Source organism: Elephantulus edwardii, unplaced genomic scaffold (assembly GCF_000299155.1).
Source record: "Elephantulus edwardii isolate Elephantulus edwardi_28Jun2011 unplaced genomic scaffold, EleEdw1.0 scaffold00004, whole genome shotgun sequence".
Taxonomy (NCBI): Eukaryota; Metazoa; Chordata; class Mammalia; order Macroscelidea; family Macroscelididae; genus Elephantulus; species Elephantulus edwardii.
Window position 1 is genome coordinate 4477385 of NW_006399754.1, and position 11918 is coordinate 4489302.

General features: G+C 44.6%; 1 protein-coding gene across 1 annotated transcript in view; it reads left to right on the forward strand.

Annotated features, from left to right (window-relative positions):
• FAM124A (family with sequence similarity 124A) overlaps window positions 1–11098 on the forward strand; it is a 65755-nt gene extending 54657 nt beyond the window's left edge. Inside the window, exon 4 of the mRNA XM_006879604.1 lies at window positions 10322–11098. Within this exon, the coding sequence (XP_006879666.1) occupies window positions 10322–11098 (777 nt within the window). The remainder of the gene's footprint in view (window positions 1–10321) is intronic.
• The last annotated feature ends 820 nt before the right edge of the window (window positions 11099–11918 follow it).

Sequence of the window (11918 nt, forward strand, 5' to 3'; positions counted from 1 at the left end):
AGTTAAGGTAACTAGAGACCATACCCCCAACTGAAGCTCATGCAGTTGTTAGAAAAGCCAATTTTCAAGGTTTCTAACACTACAATAGGTCAATTCTCCCTTGATCCTCTCTTTTCCTTGTCCAACTTTCTCTTGCATATGAGACAGTTAAAAATACTGTACTGACTTGTGTCTGGCACACCTTTGTCATCAGCCTAACATCTTTGTTTTTTTAAAACTGTAAAAATTTTTCTGTAGCACATTTGATCAGAAATATATAATTAGATTTCTTGATGACTGATTCCAGAGATGCTGACTTTGATTCAAGGAGAATTAAATAGTTGAGAACTCCTGTTCCCTTTTAATTTATGATGATGTTGCTTATCAGTCTAGTTGACACTAGAAGATTTTCATTTCCTTCAACTTCACCTGTAATTCATACCAAAGACAGTAGTCGGTGACCTTCATTACTAAGTGGTTCATGTTAACTTCAGTTTTGGCAAGCAAGATTGTCATTTGTTTATGTATTTTATCTCCAGTCCCAATGCCATGTCATTCTTCAGAGTCCAGTTTCTTGGATTATTTGTTCAAGCTAAGTAAAAGGTATAAATTTGCTGTACACCTTTTCTATTTTTTAATTGGGCAGTATTTTGTTTTTCTGCTCAAAAGACTGCCTCTTGATCCCTTATACAGGTTCCAAATGAGTACAATTAAATGTTCTGAAATTCCCATTTGTCTTAGTTTACTAGGACTTTCACTAACAGAAATACCACAGTGGGTGGTTTTAACAGACAAATTTATTTTCTCACAATTGAGGAAGCCAGAAGCCCAATCCAAGAGGCTCGCTCTAGGGAAAGGCTTTCTCTCTGTGTTGGCTCTGGGGGCAGGTCCCTATTCTTCTGAGCTTCGGCTCCTGTGCCATCTTCCTGTAACTTGAGTTCCCTCTTCCCATGTCTCCTCCACTTGCTTGTTAAATCTCATTTATACTTCAGAAGAGAGTGACTCCAGACACACCGTACACTGTCGTCTCATTAACATAATAAAGAAAGCCTTCTCCCAAATAGGATTGTAATAACCACAGACATGAAACGAGGATTTATAACTCATATACTTGCGGGACACAATTCAGCCCTAACACTCTTCTTTGTAATAATATTTATCATCTGTTGTGATCCACATAGTCAATTACATCACATTGCTGGTTTTAAAAACCTGGTAGACATCTTTATAGTATTCTCTGCATTTCACCACGATCCATCTGGCAGTAATAATGATGTCCCTCATTCCACATCTTCTGAATCTGGCTTGAATTTCTGGCATCTTCCAATCATATTTTAACTGTCTTCAACATAATTTTATTAACATTAATGATTTCATTTGAGAAGTTTCAAATTCTTCTTCATCTTTCTTTGGAATGGGCACGATGTGAATCTCTTCTAGTCAGTCAGGTACCTCTCTTCCAAATGTCTTAACCTAAACAAGTAAGTATTCTAGCATTGCATCCACTTATAGGCACTTTTGTTTAATTTATAATGAAAGTTTACAGAGACTTTGGATTTCCGTTCATTCATTGTTGCACACTTTCCTCCCTGCCCACCTCTCCTCCCAAGTTTGCTCTTTTCTTTGAAAAGTAAAAAAAAAAAATCTTTCATTGTTATACAGTTCCCCCCGCTGCCCAGTCCACTACGCAGCCTTCATTCTGGACTCCTGTCATGACAATAATACCTAATCATATATTCCTCCTAAACAGTTCTCTCCTTCATCTGTTTCAATGCAGTATACATTATTTATCCACGCTTAGTTTCCCCCCCCAATCCTGATATCAGTCCTGCTTTACAACCGCAGCATTATGCAGTATTTGTCCTTTTGTAACCAAGATATTTCACTCAGCATAACATCCTCCAGGGTCACCCATTTTGTGTAATATTTTATGAGTTCCTTGTTTTTCAGTGCAGCATAGTATTCCATTGTGTGAATATATCACAGCTTCTCTATCCATTTGCTTGTTGATAGGCGCTTAAGTTGTTTCCAACTCTTTGCTGTTGTAAACAAAGTAGCAATAAACATGAGTGTGCATGTATCTGCTTGGGTGGCATTTATGGTTTCTTTAGTGTATATTTCAAGTAGTGGAATTGCTGAGTCAAATGGTATTTCTATTTGCAACTTTTTGAGAAAGCACCATGCAGCCTTCCATAGAGGTTACACCATTTTACACTCTCACCAACAGTGAATAAGGGTTCCAGTTTCTCTACAACCTTGCCAGCATTTGTTGCTTGCTCTTCTGTTAAATTTTGCTATTCTTATTGGGGTGAGATGGTATCTCATAGTTGTTTTGATTTACATTTCTCTTAGAGCTAGGGATTTTGAACATTTCTTCATGTGTTTGTTCTTCATCTGAATGTCTTCTTTTGGTGAAGTGTGTGTTCATATCCTGTGCCCATTTTTCAGTTGGGTTGTTTACCTTTATCTTGTTGTGGTGTTCGAGTATTTTCTAATTTCTAGATATAACTTCCTTATCTGATATGTCATTACCAAATATTTTTTCTAGTCTGTGGCTTCCCTTTTTACCCTGTTGGATAAGTTTTTGGATGTGCATAGGGATTTGATTCTTAAAAGGGCCCATTCATCTATTTTATCCTATTTTTCAGGATGCTTTGAAGATTGTTTATGTTGTGGATTAGGACTTCTAGAATTCTTCCAAGCTTTTCTTTAATGAAGTTTATAGTCCTTGGTTTTAGTCCTAGGTCCTTGGTCCACTTTGAGTTGGTTTTTAAAAGTCTGTAAGTAGAAACATGAGTCAAAAACTTGAGTATCCTCACCCTGAAAGAGACTGGCCAGTGGCTTGGGAATGGTGTGGCTGCCTCCTGGGTGTCCATGCTGCTTGGATCCTGCTCCTGCATGACCTTCTGGTTGCCGCTGTGCACCGGAGCCACGTACGGACACTTGGAAACAGAAAAAAATCTTGCATCTACTTCTGCTAAAGTGATAAATCCTTACACAGACCTGTAATCATTTGTTATTATTATGTACTGTTAACTTGGAACCAACCCATCTCTGACCTTCCAGGGGGTTGCAGAAGCAATAAATTGCACAAGAAGAAATTGCCCATCTCTCTCCCAAGGAGCAGCTGGTAGATTTGAACCGAGTGCCTTTGAGTGGGCAACACATCTCCTTACTACTAAGCCACCAGCACTCCCTGCAATGGTTAGATTGTGGAATTTATGGCGTGCCTAAAATGATCCTTTGTCACACCAAAGTATGGAGGGCCTACTCTCTACATCCTTTTGTGCTCCAAATATGCTGTCTGTGAATAGCATACAAAAATTCCTGCCCTTGTCAAATTGACGTTCTAACAAGAGGAGACAGTTAACAGTGGACATGACTGTCAAATCTAAAGGCACTCCAGAGTTGTGGTGCGTTGGGCCTTAGACCAGTGGTTTAGATCCAGCAGCTGCTGTGAGGGAAGAGATGGGCATCTCCCCCTGTAAAGATTATAACCCTGGAACCCCAGTAGAAGGGTTGCTACGAGTTACCATCAACTCAACAGCAGTGGAGCTTAGGTTAGAGAATGTTCAAATGTGGTATTGGGGGCGGAGGCAAAGGCGTCACCTTGATTTTGTAAAATTGTTACATGAGAATACTGATTCTATTTATTAAAACTTCAGAGTCTAAGGTTTTTTGCTTACTTTCATTAAGGAGCCCTGGTGATGTAGTAGTAACATGTTGGGCTGTTAACAGAAAGGTCAACAGTTCAAATCCACCAGTGACTCCACTGGAGAAAGATGGGCCATCTTCTCCAGTGCAGATGCAGAGCCTCAGAAACCTGGTAGAGGGTCACTGAGCGTCAGGACCAACTCCACAGCAGTGGACTTTTTTTTGTTTTTGTTTTATTTTTCAGTGAAGTGATAATAATCTAACACATGCTAAGGTCTTTTGAACTAAGATCAAACAAGTCTGGAAACAAGTATATAAACCTCTTTTGGAAGAAGCACCATGTTTGCTTTCAATTATACTCAGTCTACTTTTGCACAGTGTGTTATTGTGATGTTGTTATATACCAGCGAGTCACCTGTAACTCATAGTGATCCTATGTTTATTAGCTCTCAACCCTGCCCTATCCTGAGCCAATCTCATCGCCTCTGACAGATCTACCCCCATTTCTCCAGTCACTGAATCAATCCATCTCATCCTGGGTCTTTCCCTCCTGCTCTGTCCCTCCACCCTTCCAAGCATGATATCCCTCTCTAAAGACTGATCCCTCCTTCCTGGCCACATACCCAAATTCTGTGAGGCGGAGCTTCAAAATCCTTGCCTCCAGGGAGCAGCTTGGTTTCACCCTCTCCAGGACAGACCTGTTTGTTCTCCTGACAGTCCACATAAAGAAAATATGCACAGGATTTTTAAAATCAGGCTTATAAGTTGATCTTATTAGAGTACTTATCTGAAAATATTTGTTGTAAGAAATTCTAAGTAGATTTTTCTCCCTTGGAACTAAAAAAAGAAAACTGAACTGTTTTTCTGAAACAGAAAATACGTAGAACCACAAAGCTAAAGTCCCACCTCCATTGTTAGGCTACCAACCACCTGTTCACGTCCTCCCATGATCTAAGAAACTAGGATTCACAGTCCCTAGCTTTCATGTAAGTACAATTTGTTTTTAAAAAGTTTCCCCTTTTTCCGCTTTAAAAGACAAATGTGTTTATACAGGAAATATAATTTAGCCTTTGAGAGTAAGCCTGATAGGAACCTGTGATCTGGTTTGTGCGGCCTCCTGGACAAAAGGCCTGGTGACCCAGATCCTTAAAGATTCCAGGCAGGAAGTATCTCTAGTGCTAGTTCTTCCCTGTCACACACGGGGCCTTGTGAGTTGAAATTAACTCAACAGCATTGGGTTGGGTGTGGGGTTTTTTTTAAAGTCATAATTAAAGGAAGGGTTAAGATACCCTCCTACTGCTATTCAGCACTCAAAAGTAAAAACTCAGATTCACTGCCGTCAAGTCTGAACTGACTCCTAGCTGATGCTTCATGGGGCTTCAGAAGAGTGAGGCTGGTGCTGGCTGTGTGGAAGCGGCTGGGCTGCCTCTGCCGTTTTTCCTAAACCTCTTCTCTCCAGCTTTCCAGCTGGTTTTGTGTGACTGGGCGGGGTCGGGGTGGCCCCAACCACTGCCAGCAAGTTGATTCCAACTCACAGCAGCTCTCCCCGGGTCCCCAAGGCTGTAAATCTAATGAAAGGGACTGCCTGTCTGCCTTCTGAGGAACCGCTGATGGATTCAAACGTCTCCATTCGCCGCACAACATGAAACACACTACACTCCCAGAGTTCCTTTTTTGTGTTTTAAAAATACTGCTGACCCTCTGGCCAGTTTTTGGAGGCTGTGATTTGCACAGGAGGAGATTGCTCTGGTGGCTTCTTTAATATCCGATTTGCACGGTGTCTTTGAAGCCTTCTAGGTTCAGCTCACCTCTCTCTCCCATTTCCCAAGAACCCCTGCTTATCAGAGGGACTGTGCAAAATCCAATTGGTAAAATCCAAAAGTCTTAAGAGTCCTGTATTAAAAGCAGAGCTAATTTAGAAATGGTGAGATCTGAGAGGGGCTTGCAAAAGTCCATCAGTAAGGTAGACTTAGGTAACCATGTGATTTAAATCCAAGGATATAGGCCATGTGATCAGCTTCTTCCTTTAAGCCCCAGAATCTCTGATACTGTTGCTTGAAAGAGGCCCCACTCATCCCTCCCTCTGTGTTGCAAGATATTTTTCCTAAGCTCCAGATCTCAACTCCTGGCACAAATCTGTCTGCATGCACCTCAGTCGGCTGGGTGGCAGCCCCTGTTTCGTTTCATTGACACCATGCTATCTTTCTTGGGATTCCCAAGGTTAAGCATCTGAAGGTTGGACAGTGAGTAAAGAAGACCAAAGAAGAATTGATGCTTTGAACTGTGATGTTGACATCCTGTCGACTCTAAAAGGGAGCTCTGGTGTCTTCGTGGAAAGGAGTTGCACTGCCCACCTAAAGGCACGGTTTCCTCCCATGTGATTTAATGCCTCTGAAAGCCCTCTGGAGTGTCAGCTATGAGTCGGTCCTGACTCAACAGTACATACCAGCAGCATGGACTGCCAGAAGGACAGAGAGATCTATCTTGAAGGAAGGCCTCCTTAGAGGCAAGGATGGGGAAACTTTACCTCGAAGTCTGGACCTGTTGGCAGGACAGCCAAGTCCTGGGGGAAAGGCATCAAACTGGGAAAGATAAAAGGGCTATGAAAGAGAAGATTCTCAGCCACATGGATTGACAGAGTGACTGTAGCAGTGGACAGGAGCATGATGCAGATGGTGAGGCCGGCACACGCTAGGGCTAGGTGCAGATCTGTGGTTCATAGAGTCATTATGAGCTGTCGTCAACGCAGTGGCACCTACCAACAACAAAAACAGCATTTGTTCAGATGCTTATGACTCCCAGGAGTGGTGCAGGTGGCTAAGGGCTGAGCTATTAACCAAAAGATTAGTAATTCTAACTCTTCCAGAAACTACTTGGGAGTCAGGCTTGGCAGTCTTCTTCCAAAAGTTCATGTCCTTGAAAACTTTTAAGAGCAGACCTGCTCTACACGCAGGGGCTCCCTGAGTCAGAACAGACTCCACGGGGCTCAGATAGCAGTGGTTGCTAATGTTGAACCCCAGGGAAATCCAGAACTGCGTATAAAAATAAGTAAACAAAACGCACCATAGGAATGAGTTTTATGTTAAGTTCAGAAAGACTTTGTTCATGTTTGTTGTTTTAGGAATGCACTGTATTTTATAGAATTTGGCCTGGTAGAGGTAAAAAAAAGGTCAATCTTGTGAACCCAGTTGATGGAGATTTGCAGTTTTAAATTGAGAGATTTAAGAGGGAAGCTTTCCTAGGTGTGTGACATGGGAATACCGAAGAGAATTTAATATGCACTGTGTTTATCGGTATAATTGATTAGATTTCATCATGTAAGGACTTGAAGCGTTTTGTTTCTGAATCAGACAACTGCACAACTTAAGAAAATGAGGACTGGAAATGAATAAACACAGTTTAAAATGTTTAAGAAAATTAAACTACCAATGTCATTTAATATCTTAGCATGTGCAAATTTATTAATAAAATATATTTATTAAACTCCAGTCAAACAGTTTCAGGGTAAAATTGGGCTTGATGTTGGTAACTTTAATGAATTGAATTTTTTTAAAGATGTTTTTTAATCCCCCCCTTCCCCCCCCCCGCCCGTGAGAGTCAGAGCTACATTGGAGGACATTAGAAATCTACATTGATACTTCAGGATTTCAGCCAACTGATGTGCATAGACCTTGTCTGGATAACAAATGGAAGAGTAGCTCACCCCCAGCCAGGGCAGGTCAAGCCTTAAAAGGCCCAGGGAGCCAGCTAATGAGCTGTGACGGGCCTAGGTACCCTCTCTCACCCACAGGGTCCCATTTACTCTGAACCACCCAGATCCCAAAGAAATAGGGATCGAGTCCAACCCCTTGTCCTCTGCAATGCAGAATGGGCCCATCCCAGGCCGAGACAACCTCTCTGGCTCTAGTATCCTCAAGTTGCAATTACTTCCTCAGGCAAACGGCCAGCTGACCACATGCCAGTTTGTTAGGATTGCTGAAAAGACACCTACAACAATGCAGGCCCCATTTAGATTATGCAAAGGTACTTGGTCCCATCTTGTCTTTGGTGAACAAACTTAGATGATACATTTGCTGAGTATCACATCTCTTCATGCCCTTCCATTTCTGCACCTGCATCTTAATAATAGTACTTGCATTATGTTTTTACTAACTTTTTACCTTACAAGGAAGCCCTCGCAGATTTCTGCTCTGAAAGCATCTAGGAGCCTAATGCTTACTGCTGTGCGGAAGCTCAAAAACTGAAAGTTTCAACTCATTGCCCTCAAGTTGGAGATGCTAGCTAATCGTCTGTTGCCCGTCTTTCTTCTTCCTAGGAGGTGCTGATGGATTCAGACTGCCAGAGACGTGGGCATTGGGTCAGCAGTACGATTCCCTCCCCACTAGGGCCACTAGAGCTCCCTTGTGCGGAAGCAGTAAGGTGAATTCCCCCTGGTGTATTCCTGGCACTTGCTTCTCATTAACCCAGGAAACCTTGAGGTGAGGTGCTGACCCGAATCCTGTTTGCTGAACAGAGATATTGTTACTGAAAGCTCTCTTCACGTACTGAGCGATGCACAGGACCCTGATGAAGACTGGGCAGGGCTCTTGGTCAGCCTGGGTCTGTGTTCTGTGGTCAGTTAGTTGATCTCTTCTGACATAGGGCCTTGTGTATCTGGGACACACAAATACAGCAAACCTGTGAGGACATCACAGGACTGTCCTATTTTTCCTGATCTTGTAAATCTTCCATTTTTTATAGGATGCCATTTTACCACTTTTCTGTCACTCATTCAGTGGGAAATGGTTACATTTTCCTTTCCTGGCAGGTTTCCACCTTAAACAGGCTGCAGCTTTCAGAAGCTGTATTGCATATAGTGTGCTCTTAGCAGTTTTAAGTGGGTAATATTGCAAAAAGCAGACTTATTTAAACCATAGGAAGGAATGGCTGGAACTAACAAAGACCCAATCCTGAAAAGCAAGATTTATGCCACAAACTGATTTGTAGGTGAAAACGATGTAGAGCTCATTCATAGGGGAACATGATAATGGAGCTGTCTGCTATTTCCATTGTCCGAGTCCATTTTCCAGAAGAAGGTTAATTGAGGGGGCAGGCTCTGTAGACTGTAGTCAGAATGGGTTTCAACAAGAGGGATGGAAGTGGATGCTAATTGAATTAACACAGCAGGGGTAAGACAAAGGCCTGGGAGCTCCGGAGGGCAGTGGTTAAAGGGCTGAGCTACGAATGGAATCATCAGCGGTTCAACCCGTGCAAGATGTGACCGTCTGCTCCCGTAAAAGTGGTTATATGCTGTCCAATTGAAACTGACTCATAGCTGACCCTCCAGTGGGCTTTCAGAGGCAGGCAGTGGGTTTGAACCACTTACCTTTGGGTTGACAATGCATCTTCCTATTCCTTCCATGAAGATAATAGCTGTGGAAACCCTATGGAGTAGCTCCGCTCTGACCAGTGGGGTCACTGGGCACCAGAATGAACACCTCCACAGTGGATTGGGGTCAGGTTTAGATCTGGGCTGGGCTTAATTTCCCCCACAAGTTTTCTCAGGGGGAAAAAAAACCAAGCACATGGACATGGTAGCCTGGGCCTTGGTTTTCATCATTTTCAGAATAAAATCATTTTAGAACCAGAAGATTGTGAGTTCACAGAGAATAAGACAAAAATGTGTTTCTTGACATTTCAAAGAGTATATAGTTATAAAAACGGGGTATATAACCATGAAGACTATCACTTCCTATAGCCAGAAAAGTCGTTTCATGCCCCAGACACAAGATAAATAGAGTCAGACGTGAGAGACAATCGGAAGGTCAGCCTCAAGCGGTGGTTCCTAGCTTGTGGTGGTGGTTAGAAATCATCAGGTCAATGACAGCCTCTATGAACAAGAGCTAGAAACTGTGTCCTACCTCGTGCCACCCTCACCCTCCACCATGCTCAGCCCCGCTCTTGCAGGCACTGTGCCAGTCCACCTCGCTGAGGGGCTTCCTCTCTTTTGCTGACTCTACTTTTCCAGGCATGATGGCTTTTTCCGAGACGACGTTTCCCCGTCTTGCCTCTAAGGAGCACCCTGGTTGCACGAGCCTAGATGCGTGCTTTGGCAGCCATGATGTCAGGGAGCCCTATGATGTCGGAATGTTCCAATTTCTCTCCATCACAGTGACTTTCATTGGTTTTCTGACCGTCCCCTATCCCTGGCTTTATCTCTCTTGAGTTTGGGGCTTTTACCTCTTCTCAGGGCTCCTGGAAGTGAAATCCCGAGTGCTGGAATCCCTGCCTCCCGTGCCATGTACCGCCTCCGAATCCTGGCTGGAAGGCCAGCGATGGGTTCCAACTCAACAGCTAAACCACAGGAGACCCTGCCAGCATCAACAGCTACATGAATCAGCTGTGAAGCTTTTAATCAGTGGGATTTTCCACCACCACTAACGTACCTTCCTCCCCCACGCCCGTGCTCCCATAACCACTAATAACCTTTAGTTTGTACATTTTTGCCTTTCCTTGTCTTTCTCTAGGGACCTCTGGTGATGCGATGTGTAGGGACTTGAGCTGCTTACTCCAGGGCTGCACCTCTCTGGTGGTCATCCAACAGCAGATGTCCTGCGTGGATCACCTCAACTCCCTGGACCCCAGGGGAACAGAAGGAGTTTCTCAGGCGAGCGGAGCTTGCACTAACAGCATGTCTTCTCTCTGGCAGGCACAGAAGGTACACAGGAGGTTCTCCAGGCCCAGCAGAGTGCACCACTCCTCCGAGAAGCGGCCTCCCTCCATCCCCTCCCCGAGTGGCACAGCACCGAACCAGGCCCCCCGCCGCAGCCCTCAGCCCCTGCCAGACACCTCATACCCAGAGCTCGGCCCCGTGGGCCTGCCTAACGGGGACCAGCGGGAATTTGCCAGCCCTCCCACCCACCCCTGCTCTTTCCCAAGAAGCAAGTCCTTGTTTTGTCTGCCCACAGGAGGCCCCTCCCTAGCCTCCTTGGCCAGATCACCACCGTGGTCCTCAGGCACAGACCCCCCAGGACACCGGGCTACAGTGTGGAGGCAGGGCCAGCTCCTTTCCATTGACGACTTAGAGGGGGCCCAGGAGACTGATGTGGACACGGGCCTGAGGCTGTCCTCCTCTGACCTGTCCGTGGTCTCAGCCTACTCTGCTCCCAGTAGGTTCTGCAGCAGTGTGGAGACAGGCCTCCCCGCGGTCTCAGATGCCAGCCACTGGCCACCACACAAGGACTCCAGGGACGGGCCACTGCCTGCTGGGAGCACGCCAGCCCTGGGACCCAACCCAGCTTCCTTCGCCAAAGGATCTCCCAGCTCCTCAGCAACATCTGTCGCTGTGTCCTCGGCCACCAGCGTCTCCTCACTCACAGAGTCATCCCAGGGACCCCCTAGTGACCACCACAGAGTCCAGCCAACCAGCAGAGATACCTCCCAGACAGGCCCTGGGGACAGCGAGATGGAGGAATTCTACATCTGAGCACCCTGCATTTGCACCAGACTCAGACACAGCTTCGACCACCGGCCCCGGCCAGCACTGTGGCACTTCTAGGCCCTGCTTCCTTCCACACGTCAGCTTAGAACTCAGTCTTGTTTCAGAAGGATCCTGGGCCCACATGCCGTCTACCCAGCCTTAGGCGAGCAGCATTGTATCTCTAGGGATCTGGTGGGAGAATACTGGCATTTTTATGAAATAAATCTCAACAACTTTGAGTTATAAAATACATATATATTTTTTTTTAATACTCAGCTCCGTCGGGGATATGGTCTAGTGCACTTTTTACATTTTAATGCAGGTTTTAAGTATTTTAAATGAATAGAGAGTCTGGTCAACTAATGCTGAGTTAGGCATTTTTCATGCTGTAAAGGAAAATGAATTAAAGCCAAAATTCTAGAAAGATGAGTTATTTGTATTAAAGATTAGTGTGTAGCAAGACAATATCACTGGACTCTATATGTATATTGGCAGGATCAGCAAATAGTGACCCTACAACTACTTTCAGGTCTTGCGGGGAAAGCCAGCTTGATAAGACAGCAAAAAAGATTTATTAGATGTTGTACATAGGGTCTCTATGAGTCACAGGCGACTCGACTGCCGCACATAACAACAACTATAGTACCGAATTGAAGGAGCTCTGGTGGCCTACTGGTAAGAAGCTGTGTTGTAATACCAAAGGCATGTGGTTCAAAGCCACCAGCTGCTCCTTGGGAGAAGGATGGGCAATTTCCTCCCGGGATTTACTGCTGGCGAGTCACTTATGTGTCAGTTTGACTTGAAGGCATACAATAACAACAACAAC